The sequence below is a fragment of the Terrapene carolina genome, unplaced genomic scaffold (genome assembly GCF_002925995.2).
Source record: "Terrapene carolina triunguis isolate 2854851 unplaced genomic scaffold, T_m_triunguis-2.0 Scaffold210, whole genome shotgun sequence".
Classification (NCBI taxonomy): domain Eukaryota; kingdom Metazoa; phylum Chordata; order Testudines; family Emydidae; genus Terrapene; species Terrapene triunguis.
In genome coordinates this window covers 39,355,536-39,380,405 of record NW_020664561.1, presented here as the reverse complement: position 1 = coordinate 39,380,405, position 24,870 = coordinate 39,355,536, and the positions used below count along the sequence as shown (strand labels likewise).

The 24,870-nt window shown below is 41.7% G+C and overlaps 1 protein-coding gene across 1 annotated transcript in view; it reads left to right on the top strand.

The window, feature by feature from the left end:
* The window catches only part of LOC113407299 (calcium-activated chloride channel regulator 4-like), a 25,994-nt gene extending 1,845 nt beyond the window's left edge, over positions 1-24,149 (top strand). The window contains exons 3-13 of the mRNA XM_026655635.1: positions 1,335-1,481; positions 3,334-3,511; positions 5,973-6,200; positions 10,325-10,549; positions 11,576-11,753; positions 13,215-13,321; positions 17,176-17,406; positions 17,951-18,221; positions 20,277-20,441; positions 21,821-22,057; positions 23,722-24,149. Coding sequence (XP_026511420.1) covers positions 1,335-1,481; positions 3,334-3,511; positions 5,973-6,200; positions 10,325-10,549; positions 11,576-11,753; positions 13,215-13,321; positions 17,176-17,406; positions 17,951-18,221; positions 20,277-20,441; positions 21,821-22,057; positions 23,722-24,149 — 2,395 coding nt within the window. The remainder of the gene's footprint in view (positions 1-1,334; positions 1,482-3,333; positions 3,512-5,972; positions 6,201-10,324; positions 10,550-11,575; positions 11,754-13,214; positions 13,322-17,175; positions 17,407-17,950; positions 18,222-20,276; positions 20,442-21,820; positions 22,058-23,721) is intronic.
* The last annotated feature ends 721 nt before the right edge of the window (positions 24,150-24,870 follow it).

Here is a 24,870-nt window from a genome sequence, read left to right as displayed (position 1 = left end):
GCCGAGATTTTCCAAAGTGACTAGTGATTTGAGATGCCTCAGTTTTGGTTGCCCAACCTGCGAAACTTTAAAAGAGCCTGTTTTTTTCACAAAGTGTTGAACATCAGGCTCCCTGGATGAGTCTTAAGTTGGACACTCAGAAATGGGGGCACCTAAAATGACCGGTCTCTTTTGAAAATTTTGGCTCATATTTTTACAGTAAATGAAGGTTGTTTTTCCTCTTAAATCATTGCCTTGACTTGGAAATAATCTATATCCTAACATTACAGTGCAGTAAACTAATCTGAGAGTTGCAGTGGGTGTATCCTGGTGAGCATGCAGGTAAAACCAGTCCCAGAGGATTCTAGAATAGACCAAACTCTCATGAGCGGATCCTGCTCTGAGGATGTGAAGGTGTTTACTGGAACTTCTGAAAGTCACATTTGCCCAACTACGCTTCTTTTAAGTGTACCGTCACAAGGAATTAACAATATTCTCATTTTGATTTCATCAGCATATTTTTTTGACTGCATGGGCATTGCCTATGCAAGGCCATTAATAAGCAAATAAAAAAGCCCCAGTAGAGACCCCTGAGTTTTGTGCAGTGTAATCTGCTGTTATTAACAACGACTTTCTCCTATGCCCATTAACCAATATACTGTCAAATTTATTTATCTCTGTTCCATACCCAATTAGAATCAATTATTTATGTGAGCTAGATCAAAACCAGCCCCTGAACTCAAACCTTAAATTTAAGCCAGAATTCAATCTGATCTGAGCTCTGCTTCCTTGGCCTATCTCTAATTCAAAGCTTTAGGTAGACAACATTCTATACATTCTCCATGTTAATGGCTTTACCAAACACCTGCAAGAAAGGGATTAGATTGTCTTGATGTGATATATTGATTTTCTGGAAAAGTATTCTGGTTGTCTAACCTTTTACACATTATCTGCCTTCAACTATCTAAGTAATCCTTAGTTTTACCCTGAGCTGAAGTTAAACTAACTTCTCTGTGGTTTTCTAATATACAGTACACCTTTTCCTTTGTGTTATATAAGAGCCAAGAATTATTATTTTAAAAGACATGGGTAACATGAGACACCTTGCTTGATACCAGGAATAGACAGAAGCTACTGTTTGCAAACAGAGGTGTCAGATCTTTACCTAGGTCTGTTAATACTCAGGAAGGGTTAATCTGAACACAGTGATCTGTTTGGGTTTAAAGTCGGATCCCACAGTGAGTCCTGTGTGGGTGCAGGGGTCCATCCAAGCAGATCTCATTGCAGGATTGTGCCCTAAATTTGTTTAAACAACCTACGGAAATATAAAGTAAACTGTAAAGTGTTGTATTTAGATTTCACATATGCTCCTGCTCTTCCACAGCCAAAGTTTTTGTCCATGAATGGGCCCATCTTCGTTGGGGAGTGTTTGATGAATACAATAATGATGCACCTTTCTATGTGTCTGTAAATTCTGGAAAAGCAAGTGTTGAAGCAACAAGGTACCAGTGTTTTTATATTTTGTCTTCAGTTGATGACATTTTAAATAGTTCAATGACATTTGGCACATAATGGTCTTCTGTCTTCAGTCTGTACTCTGAGCCCATGCAAAGAGTCTTGGCGAGTTGTTGTTCAGAGGATTAAAAAAGAAGCGTATACAATAATGTTTAACTAACAATATTGCTCCCCACAGATCAGTCTCATTGAATTGCAGTCACTATCATTTTATAATCCATCACACTTTTTATACTAAATGAGCTTTTAATTTAAAAGCAAGTACAGATTTGAGTTACCGTTCTCTACATTTTGATTTACCCTGGCTTTATCAAATAGCAGTTAGCATGTAGTAAATAAGAATGTTTTCTCAAGTTCCTTGGGGGACTGATCCTTGAAGTTCCAGAACATTCTTACTAGTTAATGTTTAGTTTTATTTAAATATTAAAAAGGGACATGGTCAAGGCACACACCCCATTATTACCCCCACTTTAAAGCTGTTACTGTCTTATGATAATGTTCTCTAGATTCTGCGTATCTAAGTTTTTTTCTTTTTTTTTTTAAATGTACAACTCTGTCAATGAGAAACAAAAAGCAGAGTGAGACTGGATATCTCAGAGGGTTGGAAATGGGATACAGAACTTTTCACTTCTCAGGCACTGGTCTGAACTGGAACCAGTTTGGTAGTGCCTAAAACTCATTACCATCTGCCAATCACTTGTTGGCCATTGTGAAAGGAATTGGTATTTTCTGTCCAATTCCTAATGGACAAGTATCAATATCACCAAACTCCTCTATTGCAATTGGCACTCTAATTGGCAGTCACCGCTGAAGGAGACTGTGACCAGGCTCCCTACTCCGCCCTTCAACCACCACAAACTGGCTGGACACTTTCCAAGTTTATAAGCATCAGTGTGTTATTTATTAGGTCCCCTCCACCAGTTCCTCAGTACAGCCTTGGGCAGCAACATACCAGTGTATGTAAACTTCACCATAGCCCACTCTCTGGGGTGGCAGAGGGAAAGATCTCCTCATGGTGAGCCCCTGTATCTCCTGACATCCTCCCTCTTGCACTTCCTTCCTGCCTCTTAACTGCTCCCAGCTGCTGGGTTGATTGCTCTCATTAGCACATCAGCCCCATGCCTACACCACAGGTCTACATTACAGCCTAAGTCAAGAAAGCTTCCCCCCAAGTGATGCAAGCTTCACGCTGTCCACTCTGGTGCTATGTGGACGGGAGATGCTCTCCCGCTCACATACCTTCCACTTCTTGCCAAGGTGGAGTAATTATGCCGATGGGAAAGCGCTCTCCCTCTGCATCGCACGTCTTCATCAGACGTGCTACAGCTGCGCAGCTACTCCCATATAGTGCTGTAGTGTAGACTTGTCTTCAGTCAAGTCCATTCCAGGGGGGAAATAACTAGTAACTTAGTGACCACCTGTGTCACAAAGACAGTGATTGAATGAGCATGGAGAATGTAATACCAGCTCACCGCTGGAGAGCATCCTTCATGTCTGGATTGAAGCATATTGATGGAATAGTAGAGGCACTTGCATTGTTACTGCTTACACAGTTGTTGTTTGATGCACAACCTATACATGATTTCTTGAAGATTCCTCTGGAAAAAAAAGTCTACCAGTATTTTATTATTCTGACCACTTGTAAATTATATTGTAAACTCTTTGGGGGCAGAGATAAGTGTCTAAATTTGTGTTTGTGCAGTGGCTAATACAATACAATCCCAGTGCTGACTGGAGACTTTGGGCCTTTCATGATTCAAATAATAAATAACAGATTATTATTTGTTGATTATATGCAGCTTGTTAGCTAAGCCTCTTTCTATCTTACCTCCCCTTTAGGTGTTCAGCTAGTGTCACTGGGAAATACATAGTCCAAAGCTGCACGGGAAACAGCTGCACGACAAGAGAATGCAAATCTGATGAACAGACAAAGCTGTATGAAGCTGGATGTAAATTTGTACCAGAAAAAACACAAAATGCCCCAGCATCTATAATGTATATGCAGAGCCTCCCTTCTGTAAGTACTGTTATCGCTTTTTGACCCAAGTGGATAGCCAGTGTCTTGTAGGTTGTTTCCATTAGGAGAAACTGATGATGGAGTAAAGTATTTCTTTGATGCAATCCTGTTTATTTACAAAGAATATACACGAAGTCCTGTTACTCTAAAGATAGCAGGAATCAAACAACAGGGGATATTTTCTTTACTCACAGTTCCAAGCCTATTTCTACCCATCACTCTGCCCACAAAACTTCCCCTCTGCTTTCAGGGCAACATTTCCAGTCCTTCCCTTCCAATGGCTGACATTTGCTGAAGATACAATGAGGTGGGGCCAACTGGATAGACAGGCTCTCAGCAACCTTCTCATTACCTGCATGGGGCCTTTTTGCCTCATCACCCCACCTAGGATCTTACCTAGGGCACTGCTCTCCCCTGCTAGCTCCCCTCTACTAAGAGAAAAAGTCTGTATTTCAGTGAGCACACACAGTCCTATGCTGGACACAGAAGGAGAAGATCTGGAGAGACAGATATTACCATGTGAGTTGGGGGTTGATGTCCTTCATAGCATGGAGTCATGATCCATGACCAGGGTGAATTAATTGTCAAGAAGGTAATATTGGAGTGCCTCCATGGCCCATTTCACAGCTAAGTCCTCTTTTTCAATAATGGAATAGGCCTCTCTTGGGAACAACTTGCAACTCAGGATGGGATGTTCCTCACCATCAGCTATCTGAGACAAGACAGCCCCCAGTCCAGCTTCAGAAGCATCAGTGTGTAGGAGGAATTCCTCAGTGAAATCCAGTCTGTTTAAAATGGGCTCCCTACAGAGGTTACCCTTTAGTAACTGAAAGACCTTCTCACAGGCTTCCGTCCAATGGATCTTTCTCAGGCTGCTGTTCTTGAGAAGATTACTGAGAAAGGCCTCAATAGATAAGAACTACTGGTAGTAGTATCCCGTCAGCCCCCCAAACTGGTGCATTTGCTTTTTTTGGTTGGGGTGGACAGTCCCTCAAGGTCTGGACCTTGTCTACAAGAGGTTGTACCTGGCCCTTCCTCATGGTGTACCCCAGGTAAGTAGTTTTGTCTTTGATGGTACAGAACTTTGCAGAGTTCACCATTAGTCTGTCCACTCTGAGGGACCAGATTTCAGCAACCACGTGCTTCAGGAAGTCTTTCCAGCTATAGACCATGACATTATCGAGGGAGAACACAGCATAACTACTGTGGGACTAGAGGGACTGGTCCATTAGCTGTTGGAACATTGCTGGAGCCCCATGTAGGCCAAACAATAGGGTCTGGAACTGATAGAGGGCATAAGAGGTGACAAAGGCTGTTTTTTGTCAGCACTCCAGAGTGAGTAGGATTTGTGAGTATACCTTTGTGAGATCCAAGGGGTAATATATTTGGCCTCATCCAACCAATCTAGTAGCTTGTCAATGTGTGGCTCGGAGTATGCATCAAACTTTGAGATGGCATAGACTTTTCTAAATATCAGTGCAAAATGGGTGGTCCATAGGGTTTAAGAACCAACATGCTTGGACTTCTCCAGTCTATGGGTCTCTTCTGTCACCCCCCTCCCCCAAGGTCCAGCATGTACTGGAGTTTCTGCTTCATGATCTCCCTCATCTTCTATGCAAGAGGCTGCGTGATGTCCTGAAGCCTTGTGCAGCCTTAGTTTGGATGTGGTAGGAAGTGTAGTAGTTTTTACTCAGCTGGTCAGAAAACACAGTATGGAGAGTACCAGTTGTTGGGCTTAGACCTTTTGTTCCGGTGTTTGATTGTCCCTAGTACAGACCATCCCAAGGGCCAACATGTTGGCTGCCTGTGGCCCTAACTCTGGTTTTGGAGGGTAGCTGGTGTAAGCTGGGATCTGAATGAACTCTACCTTGCCATTTGGTGATGAACTGGGGGAAAAGACTTCAGGAGCAGTGTTTATTTGCATAGACAACACACCTACTCTGCCATGGCGTTCAGCAGACAGAGCTGCTTTGCCAAAGTGATCAAACTTGTCAGTTTTGGGTTAAAATTAACTTTGTTTTCCTTATTGTATGAATAAAGGGCAGCATGCCCTGTTTGAGGGGATCACCGTAAAATCAATCTCACTCTCTACACAGGGTATGGATGCCAAATTCAAGTGAAGAAGGGACAAGTAGGGACAGGGTGAGCTTGTACAGCCCATGCTGCCAAATCTTCATTGCTATCTGTAGCCACACTAGGTGGACTAAAGCTAATGTGGGTATGCCCACTTGAGCTGCAGTGTTATTCTCAGTGTAAACCCTGAGACATGCTTCTTTGACTTCGTCCAGGGTACAGGACATAGACAGATTATATTCTCTGTAGCCTTTAGAGTGGGCGAAGAATTTTTGTATTTGTGGTTGTGGTGAGCAATGGAACAATAGTAGACTGGAATTTGCTATTACAAGTGTTCACTTGTTTTTTCAGTAACTTTTCTTCTCTTTCAATTGGCTTTTTTTTTAAGGTGGTTGAGTTCTGTGATCAAAGTACTCATAATGAAAAGGCTACAAATCTGCAGAACAAAATGTGTAACTACCACAGCACCTGGGAAGTAATTATGAACTCTATGGACTTCAGTAACACCTCTCCGATAAATAGCGCAAGTCCTCCATTTGAGACGGCCTTCTCATTGCTGCAGACCAAAGACAGAGTAGTCTGTCTAGTACTTGATGTTTCTGGGAGCATGGACGGGGTAAGAATAAACATACACGTTCTTTTTTTAGCAGAAATGCTTAGAAACGGTTAGGCAATTATAAAATAATGTGGTGTGTATATATTACAATATTTTCTTCAGTCAATATTTCAGTAATCATGTTTATTATTTTAGAAAAATTGATGCCACTATTTCTCCCATTATACATATTTAGGGATTGATAAAAGGAAACTCATCAAATTGCTAAAAACAATATGCCATACTTGATCTCTCTTTCCTTACAAAATATAACTACTGCTCTTTTTTTTAGCTTCAGCTCCAGAATGTCAGAATCACTGTAGTTCCCCAAAACAGAAAATATATCATACATGCACGTTTTGTGCTATGTGACTCCGAAGTTATTTTCAAAATAAATATGAAAGTCACTGTGTATAGCAAAATAAAAATGAAATACTTTCTTTCATAATCATTCATCCTAATGAGTCAAGAATTTGGGATGTCATAAAGTGATGCTGGATTACCCAGAGGCATTTTTTTAAATTAAAACTTGTGCTAAATTTAGCACAATTTTCATCTTGCAGAGGCCCCTGTAGATAACATGAGCCCTTAAAGAGACTCTCAATCTGTTTTGGGCCTCAAATTTATCAATCTTACAGTAAATCCAATATAACCTCCCTGAATAAGCTGTCTGTTCATATGTATAAATATCATAACACGTGGAAGTGATAGCCATGTGATAAGTTGGACACATTTTTGCGGTTTATTTATCCTGTACCTTTACAAGCTTCAGCTGCATTCTTCCTATAAATCCATCTACCCAGGTTTTAATCTTACATTCCAAACCACTAGCCAGCTTCCAAGACCTATTTTTATATCAATATATGTTGTATTCTTTCCCCAATATACAGAATATCTTCATCCCTTATTTTTGTTTCAAACATTCAATCCTGAGCCAGTGACAACGTCTGTCCTCAAAAATGTTACAATGTTTAAGTTTGATATTTCACAGATCTTCAAGGCTAGAAATAGGACCTTCCCACCGGTATTTCTCTGGGAGGACAAGATATTTTATGTCTGAAAAAAAATTTATGTAATTTTTAGAAATCTTTATAAGCCCTGTATGGATTGAATAATGATAAAAAAGGCACCTGGCTTTACAGGTAAAAGGATAAAAAATAGTCCCAATATAAATATGAAACATCTCTTAAAACATTCAAGAATACTTTTTTTCTGTCATACTGAATATATGTTGGTGTGGTTTTATCACTCTTTCTTTCGAATGGCCTGCCTAGTCACTCAAAATGTCACCATCAAGGAACAACATTAGTATCCCCAACTCATGCTAGTTAAAACTGTACCATACTATCATGTATTCCATATATACAGTAGAACCTCAGAGTTACGACGAGTTACTGACCAGCCAACCACATGCCTCATTTAGAACTGGAAGTACACAATCAGGCAGCAGCAGAGACAGAAAAAGCAAATACGGTACAGTACTGTATTAAATGTAAACTACTAGAAAATAAAGGGAAAGAAGCATTTTTCTTCTGCATAGTAAAGTTTCAAAGCTGTATTAAGACATTGTTCAGTAGTAAACTTTTGAAAGAACAACCATAACGTTTTGTTCAGAGTTACGAACATTTCAGAGTTACGAACCTCCATACCCAAGGTGTTAGTAACTCTGAGGTTCTACTGTATTATTATATAGTATAAAGTGTATTAATGTAGCTTTCTTTAAAAAATAAATATTTTGGGTCTTCAGTTCAACAATCAACACAACTCCACTGAGGAGCCAAATGATGATGTTTTGATAAAGTCTGTTAGAAAAATCCTTGGTATATGGTACGGAATTTGCCAAGGATGGTGCATGGGATTTATCTTCTCTTTCACAAAGATCATTTATGAGGCTAAAGCAGGTTGAGCAGATCTCTTAAAATATTTGATAAAGAACCACAATAATGAATTTGATCAAAATGTACAGGAGGGTGCTTAAAATGGCATATGGCTATTTCTTTGGCCTACAGCAGTGGTCCCCAAACTGTGGGGCGTGTCCCCACTGCGGGGACACAGAGGAATGTCCGGGGTGGGGGCTGGGCCAGCCCCCATGAGGGGACAGGGAGGGAAAGCCACTCAGCCCTGCTCCGTCCCCAGGCCCTGGGCTCCTGTCCTGTGGCCATGGCTCCGCTCGTGGCCCGAGGGGACACAGACATATTCTATTACTGTTAAGGGAGGAGTGAAGAGGAAAAGTTAGGGGACCACTGACCTATAGGGTACTATATAATGTTTTATATGAGTTCAGTATTTGTCAATATCAAATACTAACTTCATTGATTTTGTGACAAAGAAAGATATGGATCTCAAGTAAGTAGTGCATCTTGTGATGAACTACAGTTGAGCAGAATGGAATTCAGTGCTCTTGAAAGTAAAGCACTAAACACTGGCTGAAAACAGGTACAGGGCAGGTATACCCTGTGTAAGCGTCCCCTATATCAGTGGTTTTCAAACTTTTTTCCTAACAACCCAGTTGAAGAAAATTGTTGATGCCCGCGACCCAAGGGAGCTGGGGCAGGAAGTTGGGATGCAGGAGGGGGTCAGGGCTCTGGGTTTGAGGTGGGCTCAGGGCTGGGGGTTGGGGTGCAGACTTACCTTGGGCAGCTCCCGATCAGCAGTGCAGTGGGGGGTGCTAAGGCAGGCTTCCTGCCTGTCCTGACAGCGCAGACTGTGCTGTGCCCTGGAAGCGGCCAGCCACAGGTCTGGCTTCTAGGTGGAGGTGCACAAGTGGCTCTGCGCGGCTCTCGCCCGCAGGCACGCCCCCCAGCTCCCATTGGCTGGTTCCCGGCTAATGGGAGTGTGGAGCCAGTGCTTGGGGTGGGGGCAGTGCGCAGAGGCCCTCCCGCCTAGGAGCCAGACCCGCTGCTGGCTGCTTCCGGGGCGCAGCACAATGTCAGAACAGGTAGAGACTAGCCTGCCTTAGCCAGGTAGCAACACCCACGGAACTTTTAATGGCCCAGTCGGCAGTGCTGACCAGAGCCGCCCTGACCCAGTGCCTTACATTCCGCGACCCAGTATTGGGTCGCGACCCGCAGTTTGAAAACCACTGCCCTATATTGCTGTGCCAACAGATCATCTTCCTGACATGCCACACCAATACAATTCCATTCCTGGAACTGATCTTCAGCAAAGATTGACAATTTGCCCAAATTATCTAGTGAAGTTATGACAGGATATATGTCTATCATACATGACATATGCTATGAAATCACCCAACTGGGAACTGAGAGGCACAGGATGTAAATGCACCAATCTTTTCCCTCTAGAGATAATACTTCAGATTCTGGATCACAAGTGAAAGTGGTACTCTCTAATGATTATCTGTCCCCATCACACAACCAAATCTTTTGACACAGCTGGCATTCCTTCCTCTGGAGAGGTTTCAGATTGGAATAGCAGATGTGGAGGTACAGTGAAAGAGCAGTCTGGAAAAGCTTATATAGATTAATATTATGAGTATTTTACTCTCTTTAGTATCAAATTCACCCCAAAGCCATTAAAAGGCAAACAAGTAGTTAACTAAGATCTGCAACTAGATTTCCAGAGATAAAAAGATAGAAATGGGCCCAACCCCTAATCTTAAAAAGATCAAGAATGACGACAGCTGGTTTGATGACGTTCTCTCATGAAAATTAAAAATGTTCAAAGTGCCAGTAATATGTAAAATACAGGGGCTATCCTAATGCATAGGTAGGTTGATTAGGTAAAGTGGCTGAAGATTCAGAACTGTGAACAAATTATGTGACACAGAATCTTATTTGTGAGCATGAGATCACATTATTAGAATGCTGTTTGGCTCACACTGTTATATATCTCCTGGCAGTTTCAGTATGCAGATACATTTTCATGATAGCCAAACATGGCACACATCTCCACTACTCTGGAAAGAATATGGCTGGGGGTAACGTGAGGTAGTCTGGAGTACTCAGATATTGGAAATGTTAAACAACTACCCATATACTCCCTCCAAATCTCTCATCTACTCTATGGCAGGTACATTTCCATTTTTTGGTACAAAATGAACATTAGTAATTGCTGTATTCTTGCTTTTTGCTGTCTCTCCTGTAAAGCCTTGACTGTTCTAAGTATATCCCTTTCTTCACCTGCAGAATAACCGCATTAAACGTCTCAAACAAGCTGCAGAGATATTCCTGCTACAGGTTATTGAAACGGGTTCCTGGGTTGGAATTGTCACATTCCATTCTACGGCACAAATTGAAACTTATCTACAACAAATAATCAATGAGAATGTACGCCGGGATCTTACCGAATACCTGCCTATATCAGCTGGTGGAGGAACTAACATCTGCGCAGGAGTACACAAAGGATTTGAGGTGAAGGAGAACATTGGGGAGAATGTGTCCTGGAATGCAGTGACGCTGAAATGGAATTAGGGATCATGGTGGATATCCAGTTGTACATGAGCTCTGAGTACAGTTATATAGCTAAGAGAGCTAATGTGATCCTTGGATGTATAAGGAAGAGAATAATGAGTAGAAGTAGGGAGGTGATTTCACCTCTGTGTACAGCAGTACTGAGGCCATTACTGGAATCCAGGGATTGGTTCTGGTGTCCACACTTCAGGGAGGATGTTGGGGAAACTGGAAGGGGTTCAGAATAGAGCTACAAGAATTATTCAAGGTTTGGAAAATGTGCTTTAGAGTGAGAGACTTAGGAAGCTCAATCTATTTGGTTCAATAGAAGCAGGTGCAGGGCCTAAGAAATTAACAAGGCCCTGTGATGTTTATACTACAAAAAAATTAAGATTGCATTGACACAAACTTACAAGAATGCTTGCAGGAATCTCAAGGCATCTTGCAGAAGATCAAAATCATATAAAGTCTTATAAAAATTGCATATTTTATTTATTTTAACATTGGTTTAAGCATGGTTTCATTCTGAAATGTGATTATGTAAAAATGGCATCATGATAGGCTGTGATTTCTCAAGCCACTACCCAGAACAGAACTGCGTTCATGGTAGCTTTCCATAGCCTTAAGGGACATGTTCAAGCTTCTGGAAGATGCCCTGTGCATATGCTGTCATTGGCAGCAGGACCTGGAGTGGGGGCACACATTGCAACTTCTTGGAAGAGATGTAAGGAATATGCTACCCTTAGACACCTCTCCCCTGAACCATCCTGCTCTGTACAGGCAGGATAATTCAGACACCTTCAATTCAGCCATTGCCACATAACACAGTCTCCACCGCTCGCCCAATTCACACTTGTAAGGAAAGGATTTTGCCTTACACTTGCACACGTATACATCAAGGAAAATTGTTGTGCTACCTGTGCTAGGGCAGCTAACATTTACAATAAAGTCCTATTGCTAATACCTGAAATTCTCTTATCAATGTAGGTGATTAAACAAAAGTACTCTAATCTCTATGGTTCTGAAATTGTACTGCTGACAGATGGAGAGGATGGGGGTATGAGCAGTTGCCTTACGGAGGTGAAAAACAGTGGATCGATCATTCACACCATTGCCTTGGGACCAAATGCTGCTCCAGAACTAGAACAATTTTCAAATATGACGGGTGAGTAACTTTCTAAACTAACCCTGCTTTTGGCTTGCATACTTGAAGCAAGAAATGTAAAACTAGAGTGGTTTATAGCTTGCAATATGAAAAGAAAGTAAACTTAGTCACCTAATTCCAGTCAGATTTACAGAATGTTTATTTTCACCTGAATAAACACAATAATATTGGGAGCAATTGTTATCTTTATCTGTCCTTGCTTTAAAAAAATTGTAACCTGGTAACACTCTGCTAAATAGCGAGGTTTGATAATTATATTACTGCAGGATGTTTCTCTAAACAGAAATATAAGCTCAGTGTTGAAATGATTAACATTTTATTTCTGATATTTACATGGCAATGGTGTGTAAACTTATTAATGTCCTAAATAGTTAAATAATAACCCTCTCTCAATTAGTCACAGCTGGAGGGCTCTAGCTGAGGAGTCAGTCAGCTCTGCTTTGAGTTGGAGCTGCACTGTTACTTTTAACTTCAGCCATTTTAAGGAAAGCCAGATGGGTGCTGGGTGATGCTGCAGTACCCGGCACCTACCAATGGGAATTCCATGTGTTGATTTAGACTGTAACTTTACTCCGAATAGTGACTATGTATAAATTGCACCTTCTTAGTCAACAAAGATGCTCCTTTTGTGTATTCAGAGTCACATCTGCTTGCTTCAGGGACTAAAAAGCAGTACAATCTTATTTAACTCTTGTTAGCATTGTACAGCCAACGTGGCTGTGGGAGAACAAACTGAATTCAGTTCTGGTTTGTGTACTATAACAGAATAGTTCACTAAGTTCTGATCACAGAATCTGATCACACTGACACAGAGTGCTAGTGACTGATGTGTGAGCCAGAAAGAGCCCAGCTGATCTTTCAGGGCCCAGTCTCAGTGTGCAGGACTCACTGTTTGAAACAAATGCCAGATTTCCAAAAACACTGAGCAGCAGAAATTCCCATTGGAGTTATGGGTGCTCAGCACATATGAAAGTGGCCCAAACATTATACTGGTAAACGAAACAGATTTGATCTGAGTAATTGAGAAGCAATAATCATGGAATGCTACAACGTTATTTTTACAGAGGTGTCTTTCAAAACGGAATTACACTTTACAGGTAGTGCATAGCTCAAAGTCCAGACTTACCAAGAACAGCCTGTAAGTGAATCAGCACAGTGTGCTGGATGAAGTGCTAGATGTGATCAAGCGAGGTGGAGTTAAAATGTGAACAGATGGTAGCATTTCCCAGGTCAGACTAGCTTTTTGCAGGAACTCCTTTAGGTGTTTGTATTAATTGATTTCCCCAACACCAGTGGTTCCCCTCCTCTCCCATGAACAAAGGATAGTAAAGGAACAAGATTTAATTTATCAAATTAACACCGTGCTTTATAGCAACAGCCAAACTAGAATAAGGCACATAAGAAAAACCTACTGTTTTACAGTAAATGATTATTCTGATTATTTTAACCATCACATTTCAGGAGGCTTAAGGTTTTATGCCACCGATACAGTCGACTCCAATGGCCTTATTGATGCATTCAGTGGAATTTCATCAGGAAGTGGAAATATTTCTGAACAGTCTATTCAGGTCTGAGTTTCAATTTTTTTCACATTATTAATCAGTTACTGCTCTATAGTAGTAATTTTAGTTGTCAGTAATCATAACTATTGAACTGCCAGTGGCTGATCTTAAAATTGAAGTATAAAGTGATATTTGGAAATGGCCGTGGGAATTTTTGCGGTCTGTTATATTAGCAATGAAATGAAATAGCCAGTGAAACAAAGAAAATTAAAAATTTTCACAATTAGCTATTGAAAAGGGACTTGTAGACAGAGGTAGGCAGAAATACCACAGAACGTTCAGCCACTCCTATATGGAATGCTGTAAACAAGTCATCTTGTCTTCCAGAGCATCTTACTTAATACCATTATCAATAAAGAGGAAAATACCCTGATTGCTTATCTTCTAAACAATAGATAACATTTTGATTCCTAGCTTTCCTGACACTATCTCAACTGAGCAACGATTTCTTCAAAATAATTGAGGCTAGTAGTACTGAGTTTTCCCCTCCTCCTATTTCTATCACAGCTCTTGGGTTGTGCTATCTATAACTTAACAACTCATCCCTCACTTTGTTAAATCTCTACTATGGACCCAGTTTTGCACTTTATCTGAATCATGCACAGCAACTAACATAGCGTTGTCCATGGACTACTTAGCTTCTCTACAAATGTATACAGGTCTTGTTAAAAACATAAGAATAGCCATACTGGGTCAGACCAATGATGCATCTAGCCCAGTATGCTGTCTTCCAAGAATGGCCGGTACCAGATGCTTCAGAGGGAATGAATAGTGTGACAGGTTGGATCACAGAAACCCCCTTGGGAACTGTCAACTGATGTGCCAAGACTACTTCTGCCCCTGCTTTCCTGCCCTGGTAGCTTAGAACTCCAGCACCCCGTCTTGCTGAGCCAGACACGCCCGTCCGCTCCAACACAGACCCAGGGTCTGAACCACGACCCCTAACAGCTGTAGGTTTAACCTGAAAGCAGCTTACAGAAGTGTCCCTGTCTTTAACACTCAGATGCCCAACTCCCAATGGGGTCTAAAATCCAAATAAATCCATTTTACCCTAAATAAAGCTTATACAGGGTAAACTCATAAATTGTTTGCCCTCTATAACACTGATAGAGAGATATGCACAGCTGTTTGCCCCCCAGGTATTAATACATACTCTGGGTTAATTAATAAGTAAAAAGTGATTTTATTACATACAGAAATTAGGATTTAAGTGGTTTCAAGTAGTAACAGACAGAACAAAGTGAATTACCAAGTAAAACAAAATAGAACACACAAGTCTATGTCTAAGAAACTGAATACAAATAAAACCTCACCAGTTCCAGTAAGCTTCCTTTTACAGACTAGTCTCCTGCTAGTCTGGGTCCAGCAATCACTCACACCTCCTGTAGGTACTGTCCTTTGTTCCAGTTTCTTTTGGGGTATCCTTGGGGGTGGAGAGGCTATCCCTTTAGCCAGCTGAAGACAAAATGGAGGGGTCTCCCAGGGGTTTAAGTAGACTTTCTCTTGTGGGTGGAGACTCCCTCCTCTCTCCTATGCAAAGCCCAGCTCCAAGATGGAGTTTTGGAGTCACATGGGCAAGTCACATGTCCATGCATGACTCAGTTTTTACCGGCCAAGCCACATTCCTGGGAAAGCTTAGATGTGGATTGGCATCTTCAAGTTCATTGTTGGCTTAAGTGGTTTTTATTGGGCATTTAATTTGCACATTCCTTTCTCAATAGAAATCAAGCAAGTATACAGCCAATATTCCTAACTTCAAGTACACAAATGATTCATGCATACAAATAGGAGGAATTTATTCAGTAGATCATAACCTTTACATAGATATGTTACATGGCATATGTAGCATAAAACATATTCTAGTTATGTCATATATACATTCATAAATGTAACCCTTCTGCCCATCAGACTTGGCAGCAACAAGGGCCGGGTTCAGTATCTAGGGGTTCGGTTTCACTAACACAATGCAAAACCGGCTCGAGCCCCCACCCAGTGACCTGGGACAATTATATGGCACGCCCCGGGGCACCTCTAAGAGGCAATACTTCCCCTCTCGCAAGCACGGAGTCTCAGTGTAGCAAAAGCCTTTTAATAAAGGAGGGAAACAATGCGGCATTATGTTGGGGAAACACCACAAACAGGATTCATAACACAAACCATGAGCAAAAGACCCACCCCCCAAGTAAGTTTGGCAGTGTCCTTCTCCCCTCAGGGTCTTAAGTCCAACAACCCAACAGTCACCCCACCCACAGTTTCTGACCTTGGTCAGTGCAGCCCCCAGAGTTCAGAAGTTCCTCTGCAGTTTACCTCCCAGCCTGGGTGGAAGAGGGGGGAGGTATGGGGGCATCTTACATGCTCCGCTGCTTGGGTTGACGGCCGTTTGCCATGCCTCTCCGTGGGGTTCTGCTGTAGTCTTCACCGCCAGCTGCATCTCTCTGCCAGTCACCCTCTTATCCGCTCTGCTCTGCTCGCCACGCCTCTCCGCTATCCGCTCCTCTCCACTAGCCGTCCTGCTAGCCGCTCACCAACTTGTCTTCAGGCCCCTCCCCTTCTTATCACAGCTCTCAGTGATCTCAGCTCTTTAGTGACTTCAGCTCTCAGTGATTTTAGCTGGTCATAGGGGAGCCTTGGTGCTAGTGCACCACTAGCTCAAAGCAGATCTAACACTTAGACCTTGGTATCAGTGATTTCAGCTCTGTAGCATGTAAAAGACTCCTAATGGAGTCAAAATTAGCTCTGTTGTTGCACAGTGGAGAGAGGAGGTGACATGTTCACAGTCCATCTGGAGATAGTTGAAGTCCTGAATTATTAGGTTTTCTGTTTTAGTAGCTCCACTGTCACATCAGGAGAAAGAAAACAAAATGTTTCTTTATTTTCTGGGATAGTAACATCAGCTATTAAAAGAGAATTTATCACACTTTCTAAGCATTTATACCAATCTCATTACTATAGTACAATCTGAGCACCTGACTCTCAAATGTCCACCCAGGTGATCTCTGAAATTGCCTTCCAGTATCTAATGTCCAATTTTTATCCTAAACAGAAAGATATTTTATTAAAAGGTACTTTTCTATCTTTAGTTTTTGTAATCTGTAAAACAGGAGTGAGCAAATCTACTTGCAGCCTGGTAGGCCAGTGGGCCGCTATAAAACTTATATTGGTAGCTCATCTGTAAATTCTGGTGGCTCACATGTGCAATACCAATGTTGGTAAAGGACATCCTGTTTCTCTCCTTTCTGTGTGTCTCCCTGTTGTTTATGTTATTTCTGTTTGTGTCTCTCATTACTTCTCTGATGTCCCTACCTGTGGTTGTATGGCTGTCTTTGTGCTGTCTTTCTGGAAGCAGGCTGACAGCTGCAGAGGAAAGTAGCATTAATCTCCTGCACAGAAGTGATTTGATAGCTAGGTGGATAGACCACAAAGAGCAGTGGAAGGAGACCCTTGCTTACTATATTTTCACATTCTCAAGCAACTGTACTCTGGAACTGGGCATTACCAAAAATGTGCTCAGGGATTCATTATTCCACTCTCTTTAATCGCTAGCCCAAGTGGCCCTCGCCCTCCTGCTAGTTCCCCATGTGTGGAGGCACAGTGGCAGGAGGCTTCTACCTCCTTTGCACAACCCTGAGCTCTGCACAAAACAGCAGAGACCTGCTCAGGGTGGTGCCAGCATTAATCCTCCTCTGTCCCATCTTCCAGCACTGGGCCAGTTGTCCACCAGCCAGTCAAGATGCCCTCTGCATATGCAAAATATTGATTTGTTCGGCCCTTTAAGAGGAAAATGAACCGCTTTGAAATTATTGGTATTTTAAGTGTTTATCTGCTAACTAGCCATAAAACATATTTTATTTGTCTAATAGCTTGAAAGTACAGCTCAGAGTGTCACAGTCAAGCAGTGGATGAATGGTACAGTGACTGTAGATAGCACTGTGGGAAAGGACACCTTCTTTGTAGTTACATGGGATCGAAGCACATCTCCACCAGACATTTTACTGAGGGACCCCAAAGGAAAAGAATATAGAACGTCAAACTTCACAGTTAGTGATCTAAACCTCCGAACAGCTCGACTGAATATAGCAGGCACTGCAGAGGTAAAGACTAAACTCTTTTATTATCCAATCATGTTAACATTTTCATAATCTAAAATGCCCCTTCTCTTTTTAGAAGTTATAAATATATATTCCTAATGAACCAATTTTATCCATGGTGTAACTCCACTGACTTCCAATGGTTGTCTAACTGTCATTTGTGCTCCTCCTAATTTTTTATTATTCACTATACACATCCCAAGTATACAAGACTCCCAGACAAAACACTAAATTCGGGTTGAGAGTGCATATCAATAATATACGGGTTCCAGTCCTTCCAAGAATGTGATAATTTTCAAACATCCACCACTAAAACTGAGCAAATTCAGACATAAGGTTAAATTTAAAAGAAACCAAACATTTGAGAGCACAAAGAATCCTGAGTAAGGTACCCAGATTACCTTAGCTGTGGTCCCCTAATTGCCCTTTGTGCCCTGGAAAATCTCCCCTGAACTAAGATAATAATTAACTAAGGGAAACACAAAGCTGCCTTTAGACTAATGGAGTCTTATATTATATTTTTATACTCCATATATTTGATTTGCAGGTGGGGGATTGGTATTATTGGATTCAAAATAAGCACACAGATTCTCAAGTCATATCCATGATAGTAACCTCTCGAGCCGCATCTTTGGCTGTGCCTCCAGTGACTGTGAAAGCCCTCATGAATAAGGATACAAACAACTTCCCTAATCCAATGGTGATTTATGCAGAAGTTAGTCAAGGATTTTTGCCTGTTCTTGGTGCAACCGTGATGGCCACTGTTGAACCACAGACTGGATCTGCAGTGGAGCTCAAACTCCTTGATGATGGTTCAGGTAATCTTATTACAGGTTTCTGTACCAGGGATTTGGAGGTTGGAGTACTGGTTGGAGTACTTGACTTCCTGCCCCCTGCTTCTGTGGTTGAGGTGCCTCAGTCTTTAAGGCAGGAGTTTAGGGAGACCCGGGCCCTCCCACTCCAATGGATCCCAGCCCAGGGCCCTGTGTAAGTCAATCCCTGAGTAGGGGACCTCTCAGCACAGAGTCTATGTCCACAGCCCTGGGCTACTTCCCACTGCTGTCCCTTCAGTTTGGGGTGTGACTCCTAGAGTCCAAGTTCCTGTGGTGGCTTGTCTCTAGTAGCGCCCCCTTGTGGACCCTGGGCGGCATCCTGCTGAGGTTGCAGATTCCTCCATATGGGGTAGTAGTAAGTTTAGCAGGGTCAGAACCCCCACAAGGTGTCTGAGCTTTGTTCCCCTGGGCTCCTCTTAGGCCCCGTGCTCCTAGACCTCTTTCTCCAGCTCCTTTGGCCAGGAAGACAGTATTTGGTTCCTGGTGGCTGCCTCTGCTCGCAGCCTAGTGACCCTTCCCTCAGGTAGGGAGGCAGCGAGCTCCTGTCTCTTCACTAGTCAGCCTCAAACTGAGGCAGGCTCCCTCCTTTTCTCTCCCTTCCAGGCCTGACATTGGCTGCAGGTATAACAGGGTGGGGCTAGCTGGGCCCAAAGGCTCTCTTTAACCCCTTCCATGCTGCTGGGTGGTTTCTCTTCTTCACCACAGTTTCCTTACATTTTGTCTAGAAATTTGTACAATCCCCATTTTGTGGTATGCGTTTTAGAATCGGTCTCTGCATATTACTTCCAAGCTTATCAGTAAGGGTTCCGTCATGCCTATGCCATAAGTGAGGGGAAACTGTGACTCTGGCCTCCCCACTGCTTCAGGATGGGAATAAACTGCACTGGGTCTAAAGTGGTGCAGCACATGTGCCCTAACATGCTGGCACAGCTACACTGTTGGGTGTGTTAGGAAGGAGGAGAGAGAAACTGCACCAAGCAGGAGGGTGTGTAGTGGCTGTGCAGAGTCTTCTTCCTCTCCTGTGAGGTTACCCCGATGCAAATAGCCAGCACAGGGACAGAAGGGGGTCTTGTGGGCCTGATTCAGCCGTACTCACTGTTTGAACTTGTGTATATTTTACAGAGGGGATGCAGGAGGCACAACAAGAGAGTGAGAGTCTGTTTCTAAAGCTTGTCACATGCTATATACTATAGGCAGTACAGCTATGTTAAAAACATCTCCTTCAAAAGGATGAATTACATAGATTATTATTCTCCTTTTTTAAATCTACTGTGCCTACAGAGGTGATGTGATCATTCTCCAACTTCTCTGTTCTCTGAACCACGTAGTACAGACTGCAGGCTCTCTCCTCCCCACAACCCTACATTCCACCATTGCTTCAATCTCAAAGAGTTTTAGTCTGCACATCACCAAGAAGGGCTCCACAGACCACAGAGAACTACAGAGAATTACTAAGGCCTGGTCTACACTAACACCCCAATTCGATCTAAGGTACGCAACTTCAGCTACGTGAATAACGTAGCTGAAGTCGACATACCTTAGTTTGAATTTACCGCGGTTCAGACGCGGTCCACACGCGGCAGGCAGGCTCCCCCGTCGACTCCGCGGTACTTCTCTCGCTGAGGTGGAGTACCGCAGTCGACGGCGAGCACTTCCTGGTTCGACTTATCGCGTCCAGACCAGACGCGATAAATTGAACCCGGAAGTTCGATTGCCAGCCGTCGAACTACCGCAGTAGTGTAGACCTGGCCTAAGTAATTTAGAACTAGTAAACTAGTGGTTATTATTTAAAATAACAGTAAATACACAGCTACATGTTTTAATGCTACATTGTTATCTCCTGTTAAATATGTAATGAGCTCATGTCACCACAATGGGATCAATCCTGTTTTCACCTAGGTCCATCTCAAAACTCTTATTGATTTCAGTAGAGGCAGGAGTAGGCCTGATGTATGTTTATGAACTGAACAGCAAGAAAAGATCTTTCGTAACAAAAGGTACCTTGTTTGGATGATTAATTATTAACATTTGTATGTCAAGGTGCTGATATTACCAAGAATGATGGAGTCTATTCAAAGTACTTTACATCTTTCAGAGGAAATGGTAGATACAACTTAAAAGTGCGTGTCCAAGGAAAAGATAAGACTGTCAGACTTCGCCGCAGGCAGAGTCGAGCCTTGTATGTTCCAGGCTACATAGAAAATGGTAAGGAACATTCATGAAGTAGAAAACACTTTGTGTGAGTGTGTGTGTAACTTAGTATATTTTTCCTCTTTCCCTTATTTTTGCATTTCTGTTTTGACTAAAAGCCCCAGGGAAATTAAGTGCAAAAAATATAGTTAATTCATCATTTAAATATAGCTTTATTCTGAAGTGACTTTGTAAAAATAGTATTGTCGAATTCTACACTGTTGTGTCTCAATCGCTCCAGAACAAATTTGTGCTAGTTAGAGGTTAGCAACATAGCTGTTCTAACTCCCAGCCCTACAGACGCTGAGGTTCTGAATATCAAGTTGTGTTCTTTCTGGTTTGTGCATTGTCTGCATAATCTGCAGGCCAAATGCCATGCTCACGTACATCTATACAACACTGTGGTCAAGAGTGGGATTGTACAGATGTAACTGGGACGTACTTTGAAGAGAATAGTTGAACAGTTGGCTCTGCAGATGGAACTTGGTTAACAACTCTGGGGAAAAATAGTAACTTACTTTTCGTCATTTTAATCTGATTCTGGGTAGACAGAGTGGCAGCTCTACTGAGTAAGAAGCACTCTCTAAACTTGAGATATAAGGCACCCAAAAAACTCAGGAAGTTCCAACAATTAAGATTTGCACCTCAGTGGTCACTTGGCTACATCGCACAATGTAGTATTTCCTATTCCTGTTTTCCTTGTTAAATATAAACCTTAATGTTGTTTTACCAGTACCAAAAAGACCCAGACAAATTGTGCAACATGACTGGAAAAAATATGGTGATAGAAAACTTAAGTTTTGGAATTTCTTTACTTTTGACTGCCTGATTTCTCAACCTTAAAGGTGGATTAATGTTAGTTTTTGCATTTCATATCCTCTCTCTCTTTCTTGCACACACAGACACGGACACACAGAGAGACAGTTTTCTGTATTTCTAGAAGCTTAGAATATATTGAATTTTAAGTCTACATAAAAATGTGTCCAACTTTAACCCAGAAAAGCAAGGAAATGCCTACGAGGTTGTAATTCTTCCGCTGCCTGCAATACCGAGGAAGAGTGGGGTGGAAGCTACCTTATCACAACCACTTCCCACTGACACCTGCTCAATACCTTAAATACCCTAACTGATAATAGGCACTGTTGCTACTTTCAACTACCCTTGAAATCTGGTTTGCTTTTAGGGTCTGCCTTAGTTTTGTGCAAGGATGCAGGTCTTGAAATTCACTTTGTTTTCTGTCTGAGCCTCACTAATTTTTGCACTATGTTTGAATAAGCTAAAGAAAAAAATAGATTAAAGCGAGAAGGAATGCTAGATAAAAAAAAAGTGTGCTATGATTTAGAGTTTTGTAATGGTCAAATATTATGAGCAATTTTTTATCTTTTCTGGGACAGGTGAAATTAAAATGAATGCACCGAGACCTGAACCTAGTGATGATGAAATTCAAGCAAAGCTAGGGAGTTTCAATAGAGTTGCCTCAGGAGGTTCTTTTGTAATGGAGAATGTTCCTTCAGGAGGAACTACTGATGTGTTCCCACCCTGTAAAATTATTGACCTGGAGGCTCAGTATGAAGAAGATAAAATTCACTTGTCTTGGACAGCTCCCGGGAATGACTTTGATGTGGGACAAGGTAAGTTGGAAGTTTTGTTTTAGTCAGCTGGAAGTGATACATTATTGTCAGTTATCTGAAATTACATACGATGAGCCAGCCAAGCAGAGGACAAAAGTTATGTCTTTCCCATCTGCAAAAATGTGACCATCACTATGGCCTGGCCTCTGCTAGATTTTTCTCTCTAAAATTTCCTAGTGTAGATGAGGCCTTGGCGTAACCAGTAAATTACCTGGTTAATATGATATTAACGTTAGTCCCCCTTAATCCTTCAAAAATGTTTGAGAAACATGAAATATTCCCAAACCCTGACACTTTTACAGCAGAAATGCAAAACTTTTATACCAACCAGCCAATGCTAGCTTAAAAAGGCAAACAAATTAAATCAAAAATATACTCACCTGTGACTCTTCCAAGGCTTAGCCCCTGTCAACACTGCAACTATACATAAGTCAGGGGACACAGTTACACCATGGACAGTCCAAGGCTTTAATCCATTTATGGGGACACACCTCCTCTATAATACACATTTTAAGTATGTTGTAGCCAGGTCCCATGACTCAATTGTGTTACAGTGTGTACATTGGTACAAGCCAGAGAGGGGTTAAGATAGAAGTCCTACAGTCACACAGAGAGCAGCCTCAGATTAAAATCTTTACATATGCCTACAGCTCTTGTCAACCAGCTCACCGGAGAATAAACCAACAACTCCATTAAATCCCCAAAGCACTGGTCTAGGTTCTGCTATGTGGCTACTTTGCACTACTCCTCCTGGTCATAACAACCGTATAGCTAGAGTAGCCAGCAATGGGAGAATAACCTAAGTTAGGAGGATCCTCTGATGGTGTAGAGCTGGAATAGCACTCTTTTGCTACCCCATCCCCCAGCTCTGCAGGGATAGAAAAGAAGATGCGGGACAGGAGGTAGAACTCAACTCAAACAAAGACCTGGAAAACCCATTAGCAGAACAGAACCAAACAGCCTTGAAATGACAACAGTGGAAGCCAGGCACATTTCCAACAACATCCCTAATACTCTAACTATGCTGGCAAATGGAGCAGGCATTTTCCTATCTCTCAGTCTATGCTTTTAGAGAGGGAATGCTGACCAGGATGCAGGGACATATCCCTGTACTGCTGTGTTTTTTAAATGTACTGTTTGATCTTATACTTGACCTGGATACTCACCAAAGACAATTGAAGGGACTTGTATAAATGGGTATGGGAGGGATGGGGGAAGCTGGTGGGGAGGCATGGATGTGGGGCAGTTTAGTGGCAGTTTTCTGCACTGCCATGTGGAAGACTCATCTTGAATTCTTGGGTTTGGTCTCCTGCTGCTCAGCCTAGCAGGAGCTAAGGGTGCTGATAATATAATGCACTTAGTGCTCATTAAGGGAGGGAATGACCCACATCAGTTAACAGTAGACTATTGACCCAATTAAACTGTGAAACACACAAGTTCTAACAGGAATCCTGCCCAGAGCTCTTCAGAGAAAGGATGGGAGTCAATTAAGCAGGCCCATGAATAGTGAGGGTGGGGAAAATGGTAGGGATGGTAATGGAGTATCATTGGAGTTCTGATAAAGATACAAAACTGTTCTACAAATCCTGTACTATGCTTGCAGTTACAGATAATATAATAGGCATTACTAACACACTCTTACTTGTATTCCTCGCTTTTTCCAGCTGACAGATACATAATAAAAATGAGTGAAAGTCTTCTGGACCTGAGAAACACCTTTGAGGATGCTACTTCCGTGAATACTTCCAGTCTGGTACCTAAACCTGCCGGCACCAAAGAATCATTTCAGTTTAAATCAGAAAATGTCACAATAGAAAATGGCACCATAATCTACTTTGCAATACGTGCCATTGATAATGCCTCCCTGACCTCAGAAGTGTCTAATATAGCACAAGCAGCTTTGTTTATCCCTCCAAAGGAATCCTCGCCTGATAGTACTCCTAATGATGATGTTATCAATGAAGGTATTAATGTTTTAACAATAGTGTTAATAGTAGCTGGGTCTATAATAGCTGTATCAATAGCTGTAAGTATGATTGTTTGCATTTTACACAAGAAAAATAGAAGGGGAGGCCCTGAGCTCAGAATGTAATAAAACTAATTGTAAGATGAAAGTTCAGTAGGAATCTATCTTGATTTGTTCTGTTTGTGATTTTTAAAATACATAAGGGGAAACTTAAATAATTTTGTAATACATTTGAAAATTAAGTGAATTGACTTTAAAATAGATGTACATTTATGTATATTTCTGTTCTGCTTTCAATGACTTTATGCTATGTTACAGTACAAGTACATAAACTAAATACTGAATTTAAAAGCATGTACTCAGTAGAGTAAGACACGAATATAAATGACAATCTAGATGTAGAATTTAATTCTAATCTTGCAAGAATTTTGCAACATTATTGTGCTTTATTTTTTTAAAAGTAGCAAAAACTATGTCTTTCTATTTTTGTTTTCCAGTTGCTTAGCTGTCAGGAAAGGTGAGATTTAATAAGAAATTAGATCTGTAATCTGTCATTTTCATACATACTTTCACATCCTTTCAGTTATGTTCAGTGAGTAGGAAACAAAGTATATACTTCTGATGGCCCTGCAAATGCTTAAGTACATGCACAACTCTACTTATGGGAGGAGAGTTATGCGGGTGTTTAATTATTATCACGATCAGGGCCATACAGTATCCACAAATGAGCATATGGAAAACACTTTTTTCCTGATGTAATCACCAATCACACGTGCAACATTTCAACTCTAAACTATTAACAAAAGAACAAAAGCAAAATAGTAGAAGAGAAGACAATATATGCCAA